General features: G+C 41.1%; 1 protein-coding gene across 1 annotated transcript in view; it reads right to left on the bottom strand.

Annotated features, from left to right (window-relative positions):
• Positions 1–24392, bottom strand: part of Exoc6 (exocyst complex component 6) — a 131778-nt gene that overhangs the window by 86892 nt on the left and 20494 nt on the right. Inside the window, exons 2-8 of the mRNA XM_036179024.1 lie at positions 17003–17174; positions 15631–15678; positions 15424–15514; positions 13597–13642; positions 9689–9893; positions 7446–7601; positions 3472–3540 (exon numbers count right to left, since the gene is read on the bottom strand). Of these exons, the coding sequence (XP_036034917.1) occupies positions 3472–3540; positions 7446–7601; positions 9689–9893; positions 13597–13642; positions 15424–15514; positions 15631–15678; positions 17003–17174 (787 nt within the window). The remainder of the gene's footprint in view (positions 1–3471; positions 3541–7445; positions 7602–9688; positions 9894–13596; positions 13643–15423; positions 15515–15630; positions 15679–17002; positions 17175–24392) is intronic.

Here is a 24392-nt window from a genome sequence, read left to right as displayed (position 1 = left end):
CCTCAGGACAGTAAAATTCCTCACTGGGTTTCTGAGTGCTGAGGGCGCCCTGTGGCTGCTGCTGAAGCCCAAAATGGCAGAGACCTACTGGGCCTTCATGAAAAACTCTCCTCTCCCGATGCCAATAGGGATTGAAAACCCAATATGGCCAGCTTTGGCAAGCATTAACATAAGCCTAGGAACTGCAGCCATGCGGTTGGATTCTCCAGAAGGTAATGTATGGTAACTACTTTTTCAAGTATGTTTGAGAATGTGTCACCCAGACACCTAGGAGATTAAGGATAACACTGAAGATCACTGACCTCCATTTATTAACAGTAGCATGCCAGATAAGAATTTTCATTCTCACAACCCTATTCAAGCTGGAGTAGTACCTACTTCTCAGGAGTGGCTCTGTGCAACATTTTTTGGCCTCCTGAAATTCATTTAGTCCCCTTTGAAGATACCTTAAAATTTGTGAGTCTGAATGTAGTCATTATGAGACCATTAGTTCTGTTCCTTGTGAGCTGCCTGTTTTTTCTTTATGGTTCTTAGTTGTTCTTTTGCACAGCTGCCAGCTTAAGTCGTGCTGGGATCAAGAATAATGGGCCTCGTTGGTTCGTGTTCCTGGAGTTGTGTCCATGCCAATGGATACCACACGCTCCAGAAGAGAATTTGACATTGCTGCTGCCATTGTTGCTATTATAACAGTGATGACCACCACTACTACTGTTTCTGGGATTGCCATTTCATAATTGGTTACTACAGCTAGCACAGTGGAGACCCTGGCAGCAAAAGTAGCTACCTCAGTTGATTAATTTTTCATTCTATTGGGCATGACAAATTTAAATCAATAGTTATTTACATTTCAATTGGCCTTGAAAGCTATAAATTTACAAACTCAAGTTCCATTTGCTCTCAGGATACCATCTTATAAGGTTTCCAATTTGAAGTAAGGCTCATTAAAGAAGGGAATGGCTCAGTTGCCTTTAACCTACCGGCTATGGGTGGGTTAAGACTTCTGTTGGTCTTTTCTGTGTCGAACACAGATTGCAAGCCCAGCGCCACTTAGAGATCTTTGGCAACAGTTAACTCTGCAGCTCTCACACAACTGAGCCTGTATGATAATGAATATTCAGAGACGGGTAATGCCTGCGGGGCACTCACCAACCTAATACAGAACACCTCTGTGGCCTGGACAGGTGTCTCCATAATGGGTAAGGTGATCTGCTGACATCCCATGCAACCTAAGTCAGAAGCTCATTTTTTAGTAAAAGGGGGGACCTGTAGGTCCCTGGCCCCCGTTTTGGGTAACTGTTGCATTGCTTGCTGACCTTGACCTTGATATCCTCCCTATGCTAATTCCCTGCGAGATTCCACCCTCCTGAATGTCTCCTTGTCCATGTATCCAGCATATTGGGTGTTAACAGCTTAGATGCAAGATTGTAAAACATCAGAAGTGGGATTGGGGACTTAGTTCAGTGGTAGAGAGCTTGCCTAACAAGCGCAAGGCCTGGGGTTTGATCCTCAGCTCAAAAAACAAAAAACAAAACAAAACAAACAAAAAAACAAAAAACATCAGAAGCAAACTTCTGCCATCCAGGGTTCTCCCATTGTGCTGTAAGCCTGTATTCAAGACCTCCTCCCTCTTTCAATAAATGGCATTCGGCATTCAAAAAAAAGAAGAGTGGGTCAAAATCATGATGGGTAAACCCACAGAGACAGCTGACTGGTGCTAGTTGGAGCTCACTGACTCTAGACTGAGAGCTCGGGAACCTGCGTGGGACAGAACTAGGCCCACTGAATGTGGGTGACAGCTATGTGGCTTGATCTGTTTGTGGGGTCCCTGGCAGTAGGACCAGGACTTATCCCAGGTGCATGAACTGGCTTTTTGGAGCCCATTCCCTGATACAATGAAGAGGGGCTAGGATCTCCTTCAACTTGGTATGCCAGACTTTGTTGACTACCATGGAAGGCCTTACCCACTCTGAGGAGTGGATGGGGGTAGAGCAGGAGGGAGGTGAGGAGGCGGGAGAAGGGGAGAGAGGGGGAACTGGGATAGGTATGTAAAATGGAAAAAATTTTAATAAATAAATATATTTAATAAAAAAAAGAGGCTAAGACAGAAGGATCACAAGTTCAAGGTCAACCTGGACAATTTAGTGAGATCCTGTCTCAAGATAAAAGTAGAGAGAGATAAGGCACTAGGATGTGTCTCAAGTGGACTGCCTAGTACACAAAGGCCCTAGGTTCAATCTCCAGCACCACATAACCCAGCCAGTGGCAGAGAGGACCATCAAGTTCAAGGTTATCCTTGGCCACACAGTAAGTTCAAGGCCAGGCTGGGCTGTGTAAGATCCTGTCAAAAATGAAAAGGAATGGAAGGGAGGAGGGAAGAAGTGGGGGGAGGGATAGAAAAATTAAGTACTATCAAACACAAAATCATTCTCTACCAAACTCAACATGATTGGCAGGAGCAGTCAAAGAATTAAACCACAGTATAGTAAACATAGATGGCTGATATTTTCAGTTTGACTCAAAGTCAATGAGACTGAGTTAAAAACAAAACAACCAACACCCAAAACCCGTAACTAAGCAACAGGAACCGTATTTCCAGTGTTATGCAACAGTCTAGCCTAGCCTCTGCTTGTCTCAGGTGCAAATACAGCTAAATGCATAACTATCTCCTGACATTATAAAAAAGAAAGTAGCAGCTTTGAAAGACTCAGAGAGGAAGAATTACTTCATCATGGTATAGACAAAGTATTATGTTTTTTACACTACACAAAGTACATAGTACCTGAGGAATGAATGACACTCAAGGTTAGTCTCTGGCCTCTACATTCTCTCTCTCTCTCTCTCTCTCTCTCTCTCTCTCTCTCTCTCTCTCTCTCACACACACACACACACACACACACACACACACACACACACACACACACGGTAGACAATACCTAATGACTCCTGAAGTTAATGTCTGGTCTCAACATACATGCACATACACACGTGTATGCACACCTGTGTACCCTCAAAATACAACCAGACATATGAACACACATGTGCACACATACACACACACACAAAGAGAGTTTATTTCTTTCTTCCTTGCATTCTTTTTGATAGTAGTGCTGGGGATATAACCCAGAGCATCTCACATGCTAAAAAGACACTCTACAAGTGAGCTCCATCCCCAGTCCTGAATTACATCTTGATAAAGAAATTATTTAAAAATGGGTAACTGACTGCTTGATCAAAAGTACTAACAATATAATGTGGAACACACACTGAAATACAATATTAAAAAATACTATCCACTTAACCTCAACAGGAAGAGATGGAAGTACAGTCTCCTGTTCTGATAAATGCACCACAGTCATCATTCTGTGGATGTCACAGGGTACACTTACACATTCCTAGACTATGATACACTTAGCATATCAAAAGCACATCACTATGGGACTCCGTAAGGTCAGAATTGGCAAAAATACTCACCAAAGCAGAATAAATGTGTAAGCATCGGTAAACAGGGGAAAAATCAACGAGATCTTGAACAGTTAAGACCTAAAAAATAAATCTATTTTTTAAAATGATAGGTTAAACTATTAGATAATACAAAGTTAAAGACAAATATCGAGCGACTCACAGACTGTTACACTATTTCTTTAATTCTCCTACAGCAGACATACAATATAAACACAACCCATTCACTTCACTTCGTTGCTTTTGTAGTCTATTCCTTATATGTTTACTATTGTGGTTGACTGTTAGAGATCAATACAGAAAAAATACTTTTTTCCTATACTGTAGACTGACCCAAGCGCCTTGCACACACTAAACAAGCACTCTACCATTGAGTATAAAACATATCATGTTTGATAGAGTATCAGAAAATTGCTGTGATAACTACATATTCATTATTGCTTTGTTTAAAGTAACTCATGAATTTACACTCTAGCTTTAAACAAAGTTCCATTTAAAGTAGCAAAACCATATGATTTTCATCACTGCTTCCCATGGATCATGTTTTTTAAAAATGCATAGCATGGGGTTGGGGATTTAGTTCAATGGTAGAGCACTTGCCTAGCAAGTGCAAGGCCCTGGGTTCAATCCTCAGCTCCAAAAAAAAGAAAAGAAAGAATAAGAAAAGAAAAAAATGCATAGCTACTTAAAATTAGTATAACAATTTTAAGATGCATGCCAGCTTCTAGAATATATAATATAAAAAGTATTCACATTATGTTGTAGTGCAAAAAAAAAAAAAAAGTATTCCTTGGAACTGATTAAGAATAGTATAAAGTCACCGGGCAGTGGTGACACATGCCTGTAATCCCAGCATTCAAGAGGCAGAGGCTGTGATTTCAAGGCCAGCCTGGTCTACAGAGTGAGTTCCAGGTCAACCAGAGCTGTTACACAGAGAAACCCAGTCTCAAAAAACAACAAATAAACAACAACAATAAAAAAAAGTATAAAGTCTGGCAAACTTGAGAAATCTGTGAATCCTTCTATAAAAGGAACACATTTCTATTCTCACAATCCTAGATAGATTATACTCTTACTTATTAGGGAAAATTATGAAAACAAAATATAGAAACAGTAAAAGGGATCCAACAGAACAGAACCAACAAAAGTACCTTAAGCAATGGACTTCGAGCTAACATATGATTCTAATACTGCCAACAGTTAGAGATGTGCAAAACAGACAAGGGAAACTGGGTTAGGAATGGTCTGTTTTTATCATCCACAACTTCAAAGGAGAAAAGAACACAGAAATCCTCTAAATATTAAGAACAAAGATGTCAATTTTAGAAAGTGTCTCACAGTGAAAGCATGTTTGCAATTTGCATACTTTCTCAAAATTCAACCTAAAAATTATATTTGTCTCCAATGACAACCTGTATAGAAGGCAACTTCAGCTCTTCAGGGATTTATCAGAATGAATTCAACATGGGTTGTCTATCTACTTTAAAAACTTTTTTTAGGGACTGAAGAAATGGCTCAGTAGTTAAGAGCACTGACTGCTCTTCCAGAGGACCAGGGTTCAATTCCCAGCACCCACATGGTAGCATATGACTGTCTGTAATACAGAGACCTGACACCTTCACACAATGCCCATGAAATAAATTATAAAAAAAAAAAAAAAAGCACTGTATCACTGAGCTAAATATGTCCTTATCCCTACATCTAAGAACATTGATTTGAAGTAAAGGATGGAATTGGAGAGATGGCTCAGTGGATAAGAGCACTGATTGTTCTTCCAGAGGACCCTGGTTCAATTCCCAGCACCCATATGGCGGCTCACAAAAGCTGTAACTCCAGTTTCAGGGGATTCAAGACCCTCACATAGACATACATTCAAGTAAAACACCAATGCACATAAAATAAAAAAATAAATTAATCATTTTTTTAAAGATGACAGTTGATCACAAAGACTACCAATTGTTCAGTATGTAGAGAACAAAAGGTTGTGGAGTGCTCAGCCCTCAATCAGACCTCCATGTCACACTACTCATCCAAAGGCTCAGAGAGCCTGGAAGAGGAGGTGTAAGGGCCAGAGGTGGTAGACAATTTCGGGAAACTGTTTTCCAGAAGAAACAGGGTAGGTGTACATATGAGCTCCCAGCAATTGTGACAGCATGCACAAGACCTGCGCAAGATCTGGCCGGCAAACTCCCAGCAGAGTGAGGAAGCAGACACGTTACCCCACTCCTAGCTGAGGGCCTGCCAGAGTCTGACAGCGGCTGGGAAAAGGAAAGTCACCCTGTGTGTCTTTTTAATGATGTGGCCTCTGGTAGGTCAACCACAGGCCAGGGCAGGCCCCATCCCCAAGGCTGGCTGGGCAACACACACTGAATTCAATGGGGCTAGAAGGAAAAGGAGGAGAGAGAGGAGAATTAGGAGGGGAAAGAAGAAGAGAAAGAAGAGGAGGAAAGAAGAAAGGAAGAAGTCCCAGCAGCTGTCAAATTCTAACTCAAAGTTGGTGGGAAAGGATGGGAAGGTAAAAAGAATGTTAATAGGAGGAGATGGGGTAGTGGGTATGCTCAAAATGTACTGTATGGAATTTTCAAATATTTAATTTAAAATATTTAAAGATTAACAGGAGCTACAACAGAATTATTTTGTAGCCCCTCAATAAAAATTAAAATAAAATGTCAGAAGGTTGGGGAGTGTGTTCAGTCTATAAAGCGCTTGTGGTGATATTTTATCTGTGTTCCTCAAAAAAAGTTTACCTGGGGATCAGAGGGAAAAGCCAGCCACTGTATTAGACACAGAAATCAGGCAGTGGTAGCACACGCCTTTAATCCTATCACTAGGGAGGCAGGGATTTGTCTGAATCTCTGTGAGTTTAAGGCCACACTAAGAACAGAACCAGGTGTGGTGGCACATGCCTTAAATTCCAACACTAGTTAACCATAAAGGTCTGGAGGTCTGTACAGACAGACAGGAAGTGACAGAGCTGGGCAGGAAGAGGAAGTGATGTAGCTGGGTGGAGAGAAGAAATGAGTTAGCAGAAAGGAATATAGGTGTGGGTATACAGGAAGTAGTTCTCTTTGGAAGCTGAGGGTTGGTAAAGTGAGGTTAGCTTTGGCTTGTTCTATTCCTCTGATCTTTCGGAATTTACCCCAATATCTGGCTCCAGGTTTTTATTAATAAGACCGTTTAGCAATTCGTCTTAGAAGTTCTTACCACAAAGGCATAAGGAAGTGACTCTGGATCCCCAGAACCCACATAGAACTTGAGGGAGTAGCCATACCCAGCACTGTGGGATGGGAAACAAGTGGGTGTCTGAACTCATTCACCAGTCAGCCTAACCAATCAGAGAGCTCCAGGCCCAAGGAGACCCAGTCTCAGAAAAACTGAGGCGGCATCAATGTGAGGGCTCAACGCTTGCCACACAAACCTGGCCACCTGGGTCTGATCCCTGGAACCACACAAGAGATGGAAGGAAGCCGGGCGGTGGTGGTGCACACCTTTAATCCCAGCACCCAGGAGGCAGAGGCAGGTGGATCTGAGTTCCTGAGTTCAAGGCCAGCATGGTCTTCAGAGCAAGTTCTAGGACAGCCAAGGTTACACAGAGAAACCCTGTCTCAAATGACCAAAAAAAAAAAAAGAGAGAGAAAGAGATTGAAGGAAAATACACTCATGCACACATACACTAAAATAAAACATGATATAAAAAATAAAATGATGAAATAAAAATTTGTCACAGTTAGTTCAAATACAGTTACTACAAAAAAAATATGAAGTTTAGTTTTACTACTAACTATGCCAAACAGCTAGGCTCTACTATCTGCATACACATAGTCTGCAGTATATTCCATTTGCATATCAAATATGTAGTCCAGTATTTCAGATCACTCACTGTCCACTATGGACTGATAGACATAATCAATTTGCACATAGAAAACATAGTACTTTCGGAAGCAAAAAAATTATTCAATAATAAAGGAAGAAAGAAACCCCATTACCTCCTCTTCATTCTCAGCCTCCTCTTCAAGTACATGTTTCAATACAATGTCATTCTTTTCTTCTAGAATTCTGTCATTATTTACATGCATATTTTTCCCAAACCTCACATTATTTTGCTTCTGCAGAGCAACACTGAAGCTTTTCTGCTGTTGGGCCTATTTTAAGGAGAACAAGGTTCAAATTATTTCAAAATTGATTCTAGTCAAAACCAACATTTACTATCTACCCACCCATCCATCTATCTAACTACCTGTTTATATACAGCCAGACTGAACTGGAACTCACTGTGTATCTCAGCCTGGCCACAAACCTGGTAACCCATTTCAGCTTCCCAAGTGCTAGGTTTATAGTTGTGGGTCACCATACAGGGCTCCAAAAAGTACTCATAACATATTCCTTTTTCTAAGTTGTTTCTTGTGTGTGTTGGGGCTGGGGGAAGCATGTACATGGGAGGTCAAACTCAACCCATATTCCTCAGGACCGTGATTGATTGACTGACTGATTGATTTGAAATGAGATGAGATCTCTCCCTGAGACTGGGACTGACCAAGTGATCACAAGTGATCTGTCCATATCTGCCTCTCCAGGTCTGAGATTACAAGCACACACAATGTCTGGATCTTTTATGTGGGTTCTGGGGATCAAACTCAGGTCCTCATGCTTGGCAAGTACTCTTTACCCACTGAGCCATCTCCCAACCCAATAATTTATTATTTAAATGTAGGTGTGGGATCTTAGCAATGTCCTCTTTTTAATTACTGATTGTACTTTCTTCTTCTCTTTCAAATACTCCCAAAAAAGTATCAACTTTATTTGAAAGATTAAGATCTGATTTCAGCTCTGCTAATTGCCATACTGCATTTTATCTTTTATTATGCTCATTTCTTTATTGTTTTGTTTGTTTTTTCGAGACAGGGTTTCTCTCTGTAGCCCTGACTGTCCTGGAACTCACTCAGTAGACCAGGATAGCCTCGAGCTCACAGAGATCTGCCTGTCTCTGCCTCCAGAGTGCTGGGATTAAAGGTGTGCATCACCACCGCCTGACTATTATACTTGTTTCCAATCTTATTAATGAACTGTAGGTTTTAATTCAAACTGCATTTTTAATATGTTTTTAAAAGGAACAATTTATGGAAGTGGTAGCTCAGCAGTAAGAGCACTTGCTACTTTTGCAGAGGACTAGAGGTTAGTCCTCAGCATCCATTTCAAGCAGCCCACAATGACCTGTAACTGCATCTTCAGGGGATCCAATACTTCTGGCTGCCTCAGGCACCTGCACACACATATACACACCTACTCCGAGACACAAGTACATACACATAATAAAAATAATAAAGATCAATCTTTAAAAAGGGGCAATTTAGGACTTTAGCATACAACTGTTTCCATTTCTGTGGCTGACACTTATTTTTAAGTTAGATTTGACTGCTAGAAAACATTAGTGCAAAGCCACATGAAGGAGAGGACAGGCTGCTGAGTGTTTAGCTGGTGTATGACTGAAGAATTCAATTAAAATGACTTTACTTAAAATTTTAAAATATCTGACATAGTCTGGTGATCGGATGGCCAAACACCTTAACTGTCGTGCTAGAAATCTCATCCTATGACTGAGGGAAGTGGCCAGGCCCCAGGTGGAGCTCCAGGAGTCCAATTGTCGAGAAAGAGGAGGGACTGTAAGAGTGTGAATTGTTGAGACCAAGATTGGAAAACGCACAGGGACAAATAGCCAAACACATGACTATGAATCAAAAGCTGAGGAGCCCCCAACTGGATCAGGCCAGCTTGAACTGTTTGGGAGGCACCCAGGCAGTGGGACCCGGACCTGTCCTTAGTGCATGAGCTGGCTGTTTGGAACCTTGGGCTTACACAGGGACACTCTGCTCAGCCTGAGAGGAGGGGACTGGACCTGCCTGGACTGAATCTACCAGGTTGAGCTGAATCCCCAGGGAAGTCTTTGCCCTGGAGGAGATGGGAATGGGGGGTGGGCTGGGGGGAAGGTGGGGGCGGGAGGGGGGAGGACAGGGGAACCCATGGCTGATATGGAAAATTAAATTAAATTATAAAATTTAGAAAAATATATCTGTAAGTCCAAAGAAAATACTGAATAAAATCCATTCTAAAGGAGGACCAGGGATGATTAGAAAATGGTAAGCTTCAACACAAATAAGCATGTCAAAAGGTAAACCTTGGCCATATTTTACATCCTAGAATCAAGAATATTAAACTAAAATGTTAAACTCACCTGTTTCATGGCTGTTTCACCTATTTTGTCAGAATGCTTTCGGATGCTTTCCAGAAAGTCCTTGAGATCGGACATGGAGACTTCTTTGATATCTTCCCGGAGTTGAGGAAGCGTGTCTATCATTAGCTGACAGAAGCGGTACTGACTGACCCGGGGAAAGTACACGTTCTCTAGCTGTTCCATTGTTTTAAGTGCAGAATAGTACCTGTGAGAGGTGAAAAGGAAACCGAAAGAAGTTCATGGCCGTTACCTTCACAAGCAAACCCCCTCAAAGAGAAGGACTGCAGCTGGCTACTGGGACGCTTGCCCAGCACACACAGGCCTCAGGTTCCACACACAGCACCAGGGAGAAGTAAAATTAACATTTATCTCTGTTACTAAACACAACTATGTATAGTAGACACACACTGGCAGCTAACATTCATGGCTTCCACTAACATAACCTTCCTTACTTAATTCCATCTAAATCTATAAAATGGGGGCTGGAGAGATGGCTCAGCTGTTAAGAGCACTGACTGGTCTTCCAGAGGACCTGGGTTCAATTCCCAGCACCCACATGGCAGCTTACAACTGTCTGTAACTCCAGTGCAGGCTAAATCTATAAAATGAGGAACATAATTATAGTTGTTACAATGTCTTAACTGTAAATAAATTTACAAATCACAATAGAATACTAAATTATTCACTATGCAATTTCTTACTATCTCTCCTACCATAACATTCACCCACACAATGGTACCATCAAAAACTATAGCACGATTCATTCTAAACAAATGTAAAATTTAACTTTCTTTTAGAATATTTCATGCTACTATTTAATTAGAAATATTACTAAGTGCCTCAAAAGTCAGATGAAAATCGCTTATTGAGTGATTTCTTTCAACTCAACAAATATTTTCTGAATACCACTATTCATCAGGCACTAAGGGAGATATCAGGTGTATAGTAATTAGGAACCCAGAGCTTGTGCCCAGAAAAACTGACACACATTTTCACAGGCTACTTCTTTCTTTCAAGCCTCTGAGGTATAATCTATTGGCATCGATACTACTTATACACTATGATGAGGAAACTGAAATAGTATGTCATTTGATCAAGTGGTTCCAGGACTCAGAAGTATAAACAACACACTTAAAAACATCCTGAGTTTCAAAGATCCAAGGAAAACTATAAAATGCTTTAAACTGAAAAATAGTGGAAAAAAGAATATATCAAATCTTGTGACAAGGCATGGCCCGTGCCAGTCATGTAAGTGCTACAGAATATTTGTGTATGTTAGAGAGATGTGTCCCCTGCCTAAGATGTCTTCTGATTGGTTTGATAAAGAGCTGAAGGGTCAATAGCTAGGCAGGAGAGCACAGGCAGGCTTTCCAGGGAGAGAGAAGAAGGAACCTAGGTGTGAGGATTTCACCAGCAGACTGCAAGTTGGACGTGCCATACTGAGGAGAGGTACCTCAGCCACATGGCAGAACATAGATTTAAAAAAATGGGTCAGCCGGGCGGTGGTGGCACACGCCTGTAATCACAGCACTCAGGAGGCAGAGGCAGGTGAATCTCTTTGAGTTCGAGGCCAGCCTGGTCTACAGAGCTAGTCCAGGACAGGCACCAAAGCTACAGAGAAAACCTGTCTTGAAAAAAAAATAAATATATATATGGGTCAATTCAGTTACAAGACCTAGTTAGGGAAAAACCTGAGCTAAGGCCAAGATTTCATAATTAATAATAAGTCTCCAGATCATTATTCGCAGGCTGGAGGTCCAAAGACAATCTGACTAAAAAGCTTGCTACATGCCAGTGTTCGGAAGCCTGAGACAGAATGGTTATAAGTTCAGTGTATGGTAGGATACAGTAAGATGCTGTTTCTGAAGAAAGGAGGAAGGGAATGAGGGAGGGAGAGAAGGAGAGAAGGAGAGAAGGAGAGGGGGAGACAATAGGTCAGTTCTCAAGCAAATTTATATCAAGAAAATTTCCTAGCACATTATAAGATTAAAGATTAGTTTCCAAGTCAAAGTGTGGCTCCTGGGGCTGAAGAGATAGCTCTGTAATTAGGGACACTTGCTCCTTTTACAGTGGACAGGACCACAGTTTCCAGCATCCACATGGCAGTACACAACCAACTGTAACTCCAGTCTCAGGGAATCCAATACCCACTTTTGGCTTCTGTAGGCACCAAGTGCACACACAGTGCACATACATACAAGCAGGCAAAACACTCAATTATAGAAAATACAGAAAAAGTGTTTTAAAAGGTGGCTGCCCAAGTACCTAGGCACACTGAAAACAAAGGCCAAGAAAACATCATAAAGAATTTACAGAACAGAGGACAAAGGTGGTTTTCTTTTGTTTGTTTTTTTTAAGGGAAACGTTAAGAAATGAAGCCAGGTGATGGTGGTGCATGCCTTTAATCTCAGCACTTGGAAGGCAGATGCAACCAGATCTCTGTGAGTTCAAGGCCAGCCTGGTCTACAGAGTGAGTTCCAGGACAACCAGAGGTACACAGAGAAACCCTGTCTCGAAAAATAAAGAAGAAAAGAAAAAGAAATGAGAATGACTTCAGTGTTGTTAGATTTTCTTTTACTCTAGCCCCATGCTGGGCGCCAAAATGTTGTTGTTTGCTTGTGCTCTTTCAGGGGGCCTCCACCCAGCTCCCTAACATCACAGAGTCTTACTCTTACTTATGAATGCCTGGCTCTAGCTTGGCTTGTTTCTTGCCAGCTTTTCTTATCTTTAAATTATCCTATCTTTTGCCTCTGGGCTTTTACCTTTTTCTGCTTCTGAATATCTTTCTTTCTTACTCCACTGCTAGCTGGTCAATGAAAATAAGGGAAAATAAACCTTGGTGGGCTTGGGGGGTTGGGGCAGATTGCTTGTTTTTTGTAACAAACACATAAAACTTTTTGAAGTTTAAAATATGAGAATGCATAATACAAAGAGAGAACATATTAGTAGTATATAAACAAAAGACTTATCTTTTCTGGCTTATTTATGTTTCATATTCTACAAATTAATACATGTTGGCAAACATACTGAAATTCAAGGAGCAGCACTGTAAAGCGAGGCATTCACTGACTATGGATTTGTGTATTACATGTTATAATTGCTTATAAATACTTAAAAGATTATTTCACCAATCCACATGTGTCTTGAGGGGTTTTTTGTTGTTGTTGTTGTTTTGTTTTGTTTTGTTTTGTGTTTTGTTTTTAGCTTTTCAATGTTACTTTGGAGTTGTTCATTTTTAAACATCTTGGACATCATTTTATCAGTGTTCCTATGGCAATCAACAAACCACTTCATATCACTTTTCATGTCCCATTTTCATCTGTATTATGAAGCAGAAGGTGAAGCACACTGTCCTGGCTGTCAGCTCCTAACCACCTGTGCTCTGCCTGCAGCCCACATCTTTCACTCACTATAGTAAAACATGTCGTTAAGTTAACAAATTCTCACTCCTTTTGAGTTGTCTATTCATCCTTTATCAGTACTTCCAGGCTTTCATATCACTTACTTGTTTTTAGAAATTCTTTTTAAAGATTTTATTTATTTGTTTATTATGTACACAGTGTTATGCCTGCATGTATGCGTACACACCAGAAGAGGGCACCAGATCTCATTACAGATGGGTGTGAGCCACCATGTGGTTTCTGGGAATTGAACTCAGGACCTCTGGAAGAGCAGTCAGTGCTCTTAACCTCTGAGCCATCTCTCCAGCCCCCTCATATCACTTATAAAGGACAAGGATTCATAAACACACAGCTACAGTTTGCTTTACTGAGTGATAAAGATAAGCACGTTGCATGAGAAAGGTTAGAGTGAAGACAGAAAGCCAAATTCAGCTTCACTGTGGTTCACACTGAGTTGACCTGTGCTTACTGACAAGGACTCCTAAGACAACAGAGAAGCGAACTCACCTTTTCATGCTCATCTGTTCTTTCAGCTTACTGTACATTTCCAGCACTGCAACAAAAACATTTTAGCTTTATAAGAAAAGTACATTTGACATAACAAATTCATTAGTCTTCTCTCTACTACAAAGTGGTGAGTTAATATTCTCAAATAAAATATTATATGTGCTGTTAATGGAAATGGTTTAATTTGCACATATTAAACATTATATACATTAACATATTAAGGCTGGAACACTTGTATATCCTGATACCTGCAATGAGACAGGAACCTATTAATAATTATTCTATTCAGAAACTACTAATACCTCTTTCCAGAAGTGGAATTAGAAGTTTCTAATTTAGTTACTTCCGAAAGAAAACAGAGTGACAGTGAGATCATCTGATTGAACATAAATAGCATGACAGTAACATTAACTAACTGCATAAGGAAATTTACACCAAATCTACAAAGAAAGAAAACTATCAAATGCTAACAGCACAGTGAGTTATAACAGTGGAAATAGACCCAGAAATACAATTGTTCAATAAAATAATAAACTTTGAACTGTGTGATTCCAATATCTTCTATAATACCTGACACATGGGGAAATGTATGTGTTGTTCATCCAAAGGGCAGACTGGGGGAGGGAGAGGTTCTGGGTGTGGCGGTGAAGAGTAAGTATTCACACACACTCAGAGCTGCTGTCCAGCATCTCGGTTTTACAGCCCACTAAGGTGCATGCTGAATCCAGCTCTCTGCCATTCACTCCGCCAGCACCCACTTTTAGGGTTACTGTCTAAAGTGACAAATGACAGAGCCCTCAGTGAAGACGCTGTCTTCATGGCTAATCCAATGCATCTAATACAACAGAGGAACTATTAAACCCATCCAAAGTGTTCGCCAACCCTGAAACCTTTAGAAAACTGGCAGTTTATTTACTCAAGGTTAACATGCAAATATCCCTGGTCCACTACATACTCAACTAAGTGGACTTGTAGGAGTTCTAAGAAAAGCTATTCTCATTAGTGAGAAAACAATGTATTTATCTTAGCCAAGAAAAACTACTGACAATGTTGACAATATCATTTCTATTCCAAGCTAAATTTCTACCACATAAATCGTATACATGGTATTTTATTTCCCTAGTTATGGAAGGTTAGGTTCTTCCTAAAGAGGAAATAAGCTAAATCAGACGCTGAGATGGACTTCACTGACAATGTGAAGAAACAGAAATGGCATACACCTGCTTTGCTATATGAACAGGAGATACATTCAACTTAAAACACAGTAAGTCCAGAGAAAAGAAAATACTCATTAGTTCTTGAGAGTTTATGTGACATCTGGGCCAGGCCAGGAACTAAGTCTTTCCAAAAAAACTATCAAGAGAGGCAAAAGAGGGGAGGCCCAGGGTTTATAATGTTTCCTCACCTTATTGGCAAAATGAGATTGTGAACAAAGCAAAATGAACCTGTTAAGTGACAAACAGAAAACAATGGGAACTAGAGGTAAAAAAATCAGGCAAATTAGATGAAGACCAGAAAAAACAAAACTAAAGGCCACTCTCTCTGAGGGAAAACAGACAAGCATGGAGGCGGGGTTCTGGTGGGGAGGTGACCCAAATGGCCAGCTAGGCAGAGAGGAAATGCAGAGATGTTTAGGAAACAGGTGAAATGGAAACATTTACTTTCTAAAACCCACAGAAAGCCAGAGAAGGAGCAAACGTTAAAGGCAACCATATGTGTTGCTGGGGAGCAATCACAACAGTCTCATTCCGCAGGGAAGACGGCTATTCAATAGTATCCAATTGTAATTTTACCGCACCAAACATTCCATAGGCAGGTCTGGCTCACCTGGGATGCACAACTGCAATTTCTCTACAACAGTTGTAATGTTTCTCTGCTGAATTCTACATCGAATAATATCTTCTGTTTGTACTATCACCTTAAAAACAAAAGTGTTGACAATTTTGAAGTTCAGTGGCATCCATATATACTGAGTTCTCTCTCCCCCTCCATCCATCCATCCATCCCTCTATCCATCCACCATCCTTTTCTTACCTCTTTTCCAGCATCTTGAAACCTTCGGTTGGTGTCAGTAACTTGCACCTTAAAAATAATTCCGCCTTAGTTAGACAAACATGCATGAAGCTGCCCTGATGTAACTGCTCACCCTTGTAATCAGATCATGCTTCATGAGAAACTCAGAACAAAGAAATGCAAATTCAAATTAACTCTACAGCTTGAACTTGAACTTTTGATTGAAAAGGACTTTTGTTAACTTCAATTGGTTATGACAGTTCTTTTTAACAGATTCTGTGGCAAACTTCTCAAATTTACTCAGGATTTTTGAACTTTACTTGCTTTTCTAAGTCTGTCAAACAATTCAAATCACTGACCCAATTGACCACTGGTCCCTTTTTGATAACTTCAATGAGGTCTATGTGCCATTCACTGTCTGTAGGAAATGGCGATTGCATTTTACGGTAATTAAACATTCATACTTTCTCAATGCAAACCCTGGGAGGCTGATTAACATCAAATACAGAAATCTCAACCCACAGCAACATGTTCAAGCCACAGGTGCAGCCGAAGCTCAGCCTCGATTTTCCCACATATTAAGTGACTCATTAGGTCATCATATGAGGAAGCACATTCTTATTATGAAAAATCTCATTAGCTGCAGAAGAGAAGAGTTCAGTGACCTCACTGATGGTGTGTCTGGTCTCTTGTTATCTGAATATCCTTTATACGACGGTTTCTAATCATCATCTTCGTATTCTGCCTGAGAAGCACTTTAAATGAAAAGACAAGACAATTCCTATAATTAAATATTTTATATTCTGACTGAACAAATCCAGGCCTAGTTTAATAAATAATGCCTCCAATACATCATAATATGTGAGCAACTTTCTTTAATAAATTTTCAATATAATTAGATAATAGCATGAAATAATTTGTACTAAATTTTCATGACTTTAGAGGATAGCTTTTTTTGGGGAGGGGTGGGTATTTCAAGACAGGGTTTCTCTGTGTAGCTCTGGCTGTCCTGGAACTTACTCTGTAGACCAGGCTAGCCTTGAGCTCACAGAGATCCACCTGCCTCTGCCTCTGAGTGCTGGGATTAAAAACATGCACCACCACCGCCCAGTGAGGATAGCTTTTTAACACCACTGTACCATCATTTTTTTAAAAATCCCTGAACTGTAAATAGGCCTTTCCCTGTTTGTAAGGCTTAGTACATTTCCTGCATGAAAAGACATCAGGCAAAAGCATTCCTGTCATTAGTGCAGACAACTGTGTTAGTGAAGCACAAGGAACACTCTCAAGTGCATACCCTGTTTTCTTCCCCAAAGTGCACTCATTGGCCGATGTATTAGAGTATTATGTAATTAATAAAGAAAGGCAAAGAGAAGTTGAACGTGTTTCCTACCTTCAGTTTTTCTGCATCAGCCCTTACTTTAAGGAGTTCCGTAATAGCATCCACAAAGCCCTGGTGATGGAAGTTACACATCTTTTCAATTTCCTTGTCATGGTTGCGGATACAAGCATCTAGCTTTTCCATAAACTTCTTGTGTGCATTTGGTTGATCATCATACACAGACCTGTATGTAAAAGAGAACTAAGAGTAACTTCTCAGTTCACCAAAAGTTTCCCCTATTAAGCACAATCTTTGCAGTAACTAGAGATTTACTCTCTAGGTAAGTAAATGAATCGGACAGTTATTACCTTCATTAGAAGTAATTTTAAAGGAAAATATTTCATTTCTTTTTGAGTATGTTAATATTCCTCTAAATATATTCCTAGGTGTCCAGAAATAAAAGTCTTGAGGCTTGGGAGATGTGGGTCAAATATTAATCTTTAACATACTAAGGCTCAAAACTGAATCAATAGTGTAAGAAATATATGAAGAAACTCATGACTTTTACAGCATTTACTGTGTCAGAATATGTTCTAAAAGCTATATAGTAACTCTTTCATCTTTACAAAAAGCCTAGAAAGTGGATATTGTTATTACCCTTGCTTTTGGGATACATTATTCACTATAACTGCCATAAATTCCACAATTCAAGATTTATGGTGAGAATATGCATCTTGGCCATCTGGTTCCAAAATTTAATCATATTGTGGTTACCACAGCATTTGCAAACAAAGTTCAGCTCATGCTAACTCCACAGAAAGGGTGATGTACTCTGCTATGCAGTAAGCTTGTCCTTGGCTCTGGGAGTGAACATTTTGTAATGTCTTGTCTATTTACACAGAGGCCATAACAGTAAGATTTATGAAAGTAGGGGCCATTGCTTTCCAAGGTCGCGAAGTGGGCAGTGAGCCAGACTCACACAGGCAATCAGTCCCATTCACATGACTGTACCTGATAAAAGGCTCTGAACATCGAGGCATGAGTGACTTCACTAGCAACAGAGGACGGACTGCCCACACACTGGCACTATAGAAAGACAAACAGACGCTCTCCTTCCCCTGCCCTACATGCCTTTCCCACTGCTAACTACGAGTGTTCGAGTGTTCATTTGCTATTCCGAGCAGAACTGTGTGCACAGCACCTCTGACAGAATCTGGCAGGCGTGTCCACATGGCTTTGAACCTGGAGGTGGCTGCACGTCCCCAGCCACTGCCTCCTGTTTAAGGGCCAGTGCAAGCTGTTTTACCCACCAGGTCTCTGTCAGTCATCTCTGTGTGAAGTGAGCCTTTCCTCTGTAGGGCAGATAAAGTTGTATCCTTGATAGCTATTCTGCCATGTACTCACATAGTCCTCTGTATTGTAACTTAAATGTTTAGATATGCTATGTATTTGTTTCCCCAAACACACCAAAGCCTCTGTGGGCAGCTTCGGGCCTCAGTCTTTAGTGAGTTAAGTACTACTAGCAGTAGAGACCACACAGGACGGTAAGTAAACCCTGGGCTCTGAGTGCTTGGCTAGAATGACACTCCAGTCTTGGTCACCTTCTTTTTCATTCATACACTCTTGATTTCAGCTTGACTCTACAAACACACAAACATCTTCCAAATTTGTATTTCCACCTCTAACCGCTCCTCAAACTTCAGACTCATATCTCCCCAAATGAAAGTGTAATGAGCATTTATTTTCAGTTTATTCAAAAGGGAATTCCTAACCCAGTTTGCCCAAACCTGCTTTTTCCATAATCTTCCTCATCTTAGTAAACCCCATTGACCTAGTTTCTCAGACAAAACCCCCTGAAATCAACCCTGTCTTTTTTTCTCCCGCTTCCAACCCCAAATGATTTAGCACAGGCATATCAATCTACGGCCCAGGACAGTGATGCAGCCCAACACATCTGTACAGGACAACATCGGATCGCAATGTCAAGGCTGGCTGGGGCTGGTGAGATGCTCAGCAGGTAGAGTTGCCTGCTGCCAAGCCTGACCACTTGAATTGGATCCCCAGAACCTGAACTGCAGAAGGATAGAACCAATTCCCACAAACTGTCCTCTGACCTCCCTGCCTATGTCATGGAGCATGCACACACACAGCATGTGTACTGATATACTGCATACATGCATATATACATACATACATACATACATACATACATACACACAAAAAAAATTAATTAATTAATGCTTTGGTTTTTTTTAAGTTGGCCACCTCTGATCTAGCAAACCTATTACATTCATTGACATCACCCTAGCTAGTCTAAGCCAGCAACATGTCTTGCTTCAATTACTGCCATTTGCTTCCTAACTAGTGATTTTACCTTGCCTCCACCTTCCAGTATCTTCTCTACACAGCAGCCACATGATGTATAATGGGAATGATTTTATTAAAATAGAAGGTCTCATACTCAAATCATTTGTCTCTTGAAACAGCCCTGGAAAATTTTGCTGCACATTACCTCACTGGCCTCACTTCCTATTATCTAATCTCCAGTTTACTGATTCTGCCAGCAACACTGGTCTCCTAGTAAATTGTTTTCTTTTTCAAAAACAATTTATTTACTTATGTATTATTTTAGGTATAAGTGTTCTGTCTGCATGCATACCAGAGAGATCAATCCCATGTGGAGGCTAAGAATTGAACTCAGGACCTTTGGGAGAGCAGCCAGTGGTCTTATCTGCTGAGCCATCTCTCCAGCCCCCACCTCGTGAATTCTTGAACACATCAAGTATACTCCTGTCCTATGCTCTGTAAAATGTGTGTTCTTATATGTTTGACCTCCCTCATCTCCTCCAGGTCTTTGGTGCTCTTTCTGGAGGAAAGGTGGGGCGGGGGAGAACTGAAGGAGAAGAGAGGAATGGGTAAAGGGACGTGGAGGAGGGACAGGAAGTGGGAGAGGGTGATCTTACATCCTAAGAAACCCCTTTGGTACAAGCAACCACAACACTTGACTACCTATTTTGATTTAAGGTTCATGGGCCATGAGAGGTGATGCATTTGAGTTCAGTGTTGTGTGGTAGACAGTCAGTCTAATGTAGGAGTTCAGTGTTGTGTGGTAGACAGTCAGTCTAATGTAGGAGTTCAGTGTTGTGTGGTAGACAGTCAGTCTAATGTAGGAGTGCTCACAATGCAGATTCCAAGGGCAGGGGCGATGGCTCAGCTGTGAAAGCACTTGCCATGACAGCACAAGACTGGAGTTCGGATCCCCAGAGCCCATGTAAAATGCTGGGTGGTGTGGTACAGAAAGGAATCAGGAAGGCTGCTTCTGTCTTAGTGATGGTGGTAATAAAAATACCAACTGAGTGCGGACTACCCAGTCACGCTGCTCATGCAGGGCCTCATTACACAGTCACTACGTCTCCACAGCAAACTCTGCCAGCGGTCCAGTGTTCAAATGCACTTGAGGAAGATTAACACATGAAGTCTGAGATCACACAAAAACACAGCCAAGACTTAATCCCAAATCTACCTGATCCAGGATAACTTAAGAAATACTACGTTCTATGGCCCCCCTGGAGTGGGGCTGGGAAGGCGGAGCAGCCGTGCCCACATCTGAAGAGCAGCAACTGAGAATGACTCGGCGGGGATCCTGGTGTGCACTGCTGCACCCATCAGGTGAAATCAAGCGACACACAGGAAAGGGGATGGGAACTGAGGCGTGGCTAATCGTTAGGCAGCAGTAAGTTGCAAATGCAACAAATTGAGGAGCAAGATGTGAGGAGGAAACACCAGCTCCTTCCCGTGCTCCTCTGAAAAGACGCACTTTACCTTGAACAATCGCCGGTCCTCTTTGAAACCGTGATTTGTAGGGCAGGAAAGAGAACTGCCAGTATTACTCACTCTTTAACCCAAAGTTGGTTCCTATATTGACTTAATATATTAGTGCACGTTATATTACTGTTCTAAAATTTTCAGTTACACACAGCTTCAATTAAACTACTTTTTTAAAGATTTTCCCCAGGATTTCTAACATCTACTAGGAAGTCTAACCAAGCTCCCACAAATGCACACCAATTCACAAATTCTACTAGCAAGGTAGAACCTGAGAACGCTGATAAACGCTATACTACTCCACATCCTTTAAGGTGATGCCTTTTTAAGAAGACTTTAATGTCATGTGTACAGTGTTTGTGCACTGTGTGAATACAGAGCCCCTGGAGTCCAGAAGAGGGCGTCAGACTCCCTGGGACTCAAGTTCCAGACAGTTATGAGCTGTGAGTTCTAGGAATGGAACCCAGGTCTCTCTTCACTCCCGAGCCATCTCTCCAGCCCACTAACACAAATAGTGATGTCAAGGTAAGAGTTCATTCAGGGAGCAGGAAGGCAGAAGTAATGGCAGAGGTCCGCCTGCCCCAGCGGGCAGCCCCACAATGAGCAAACACGTGGTGGAGAAATGGGAGAGAAAGAAGCAGAGTGGTCATGGGCTGTGGAGAGAGGTGGAACTGGTGGTGAGGAACAGGCTGACGTGGGTGGCCTGCACTGCCACCTGAGGCCACGTAATGTCTGTGCCTGTGCTGTCCGTGGCCCTACTGCAGCAGGGGTCTGTGTTGATGTCCACGACCATGTTACCATCAAATGCAAAGAGCATGCCTGTGGTCTGGACCGCAGCTTAAACCCATGTTGATGTCCGAGGGCCGTCCTGAGCAGGCCCACCCCTCACTGGCCCTGAGAGAGCTGCCCCCACCCTCTCACCAGCCTGAGGCATGGGGCAGGAGAGCTGGCAGAGCTCTTCACTGACCACCACACATGGGAAGCTGACCCTGCCCCTAGCCAGATGATCCTGCCCCTTGCAAGCTGCAGAGTGAGGTGGTAGCCTGGGAGCAGAATTGGCCTTGGGGGGAATGGGAGAGCTGGCCCTGTACCTCAAGGAAGGCTATGTGGGAGGATTTGGAGGGAGGAAAGGGAAGGAGAAATGATGTAATTATAATCTCAAACAACAAAATACTTTTAAAAGAGGCTCTATATGTAGATCTTTGTTAAACATATTGTGAATGCACTTGGTTTAGGTTGATGTAAAAGATGACTGAGGAGAATAGGCAGTGGGATGAAGAGCATGCATCAGAACGCTTTCCTGCATTCAAAGAAGCCAAGGACTCCGTTTAGAACCTCAGGAGTCCTTCCTGGTTACTATGCAACCCCATTAGCTACTAGCATTAATACTCAGTGTTGTAGAAGACACACTAAGTGCAAGTGATCATTTTCCAGAGGCCCAGGACCACCAACCCAGCTACCAACCATGCCACATCCAGGGTTTTGGTTGGCACTCCCCAGTATCTACCCAACTATGAGCCGCTGGGACTGGTGGGCAGCATACCCCACTATGAAGGGACTGGTCCTAAGGAACATAACAGCAGGGCATCAGAGAGGAGCCTCCCTGGGGGTCCCACATTGATGGTTACCAGAAGCCAGAGGCCTTGAACCTGAACAACAACTCATGCAAAGAACATTGGCAAGTAAAGCTGTCTGGGCAAAAGAGTATCCTGTGTGACACACCAAAGATCCCCATGCCACTACGACAAACAAGTATATAACAGAGAGGCTGGCAAAACAGAGAAGCGAGTGGGTTGTTTGCTGTTGTCGTTGTTGTTTTGAGTTTGGGCATTTTCTTAAACCATTTTTTTTTCTTTTTTCTTTTTTCTTTTTTCTTTTTTCTTTTGGCGGCAGATGGGGAGGCTACAAGGGTGGAGGGCACATACGGAAAGACCGGAAAATGAGTGGGACTGGTGAAATCTCCAAAGAATAGATTTTTAAAAATATGTTAAAGAAAAATTCAGCCACCCTTCCAAATGCTTAGCACAATAAAGTTCTCTGTCAAGATTCTGTGCTACATAACAACAAAACACATGACTTACAACGAAAACACGTGACTTACACTACACTGAACATTTTATTCCCATATTTTAATTTTAGAAACTAGGAATGCACAAAAAGTCTCTTAAACATGACAACTTTTTAAGTAAAGATACAGTCCATCTTCGTCTTCTCACATCTCATACACCAAAGCCAAGTGCTCAGTTATAAGTTATTCTGTAACATTTGACTATCTAATATTATAAGGCTTTTGGAATTTAAAAAAAATTATAATTTATTTAAATTTATTTTATGTGCACTGGTGTGAAGGTGTCAGATCCCCTAGAACTGGAGTTACAGACAGGTGTGAGCTGCCATGTGGGTGCTGGGGATTGAACCTGGGTCCTCTGGAAAAGCAGCCAGTGTTTTAACCACTGAGCTATCTCTCTAGCTCCCCCCAACCCCCATGCTTTTGGAATTTAAACAAGAGAATTATCTTTCACAGATGCCTTTTTTAATTATTTGTATAGGACTCCACCTAGTGGTAGAAAATATAAAAATAAAAAAATTTTAAAAATTAGAGAAATTCTAAAATTTAGAAGTATCTAAAGTTTAGAGAAAGACGATTCTGGGAAGGTAATGATGCTGATACATCAGGAAGATTCTAAATGTTAAAATGGATGAAGTGGAAATTAATGCTTTTATTATCAACTGTAATCTGATAAATCGAGACACTTCAGTGTTCCCATAGATGTATAAATTTCATTCTGTAAATGAAATAGTAATATTTCATAGTTCTAGTTTGGTAAAGAAAAAGTCTTTCTGATGAAAAAAATTAATTCCCAAGAAATATAAAAAAAGACTCTCATCTCCGATAATCGGATTTTTTTTTTTTCAAAAAGCCATATCCTCATACTTTTTTCAATACTTTTTCTTTCACTGTGTCTTCATTATAAAGAGTAAGTCCACCATAGTATCCAGGAAGAAAATAAAATGTATTGGCTCCCAAAACATAATTTTTAACATTTAAACTTGAGAAAAATTGATGTAATCTCAAAGCATTTAATCCTCGATTCCACATATTACCTATTTTTACTGAAATAACTATAGTTTCTTTTCCAAATAAAATAAGCATTTTTCAGTCCGGGCAGTGGTGGTGCACATCTTTAATCCCAGCACTCAGGAGGCAGAGGAAGGTGGATCTCAGTGAGTTCAAGGCCAGCCTGGACTACAAAGTGAGATCCAGGACAGGCACCAAAGCCACATAGAGAAACCCTGTCTAGAAAAACCAAGCCAAAAAATAAATAAATAAATAAATAAATAAATAAATAAATAAATAAATAAATAAATAAATAAAGCATCTTTCCTCTATCCTAGAATGCTTCATTCTCTAATAGGATATGTGAGATGCATAGTCAAGAAAGAACTGGTCCAGGTCAATGTCTGTATAATGCTATTATGCAGAAAGATATTATGGTGGCCACCAATATAAAAAGATACATCTTTATTAAAACATAATTTTAAAAAAAAAAAAAAAAAGGAGCCTCACAAGGAAAGAGACTTCCAAAATGCTGGAAAATTCAAAAAACTACTTTCAGGAATCTCTGGCACTAGGGAC

Source organism: Onychomys torridus, chromosome 1 (assembly GCF_903995425.1).
Source record: "Onychomys torridus chromosome 1, mOncTor1.1, whole genome shotgun sequence".
In the NCBI taxonomy this organism is placed as follows: domain Eukaryota; kingdom Metazoa; phylum Chordata; class Mammalia; order Rodentia; family Cricetidae; genus Onychomys; species Onychomys torridus.
The sequence above is the reverse complement of the archived record's forward strand: the minus strand, read 5'-3'. Positions and strand labels throughout refer to the sequence as shown.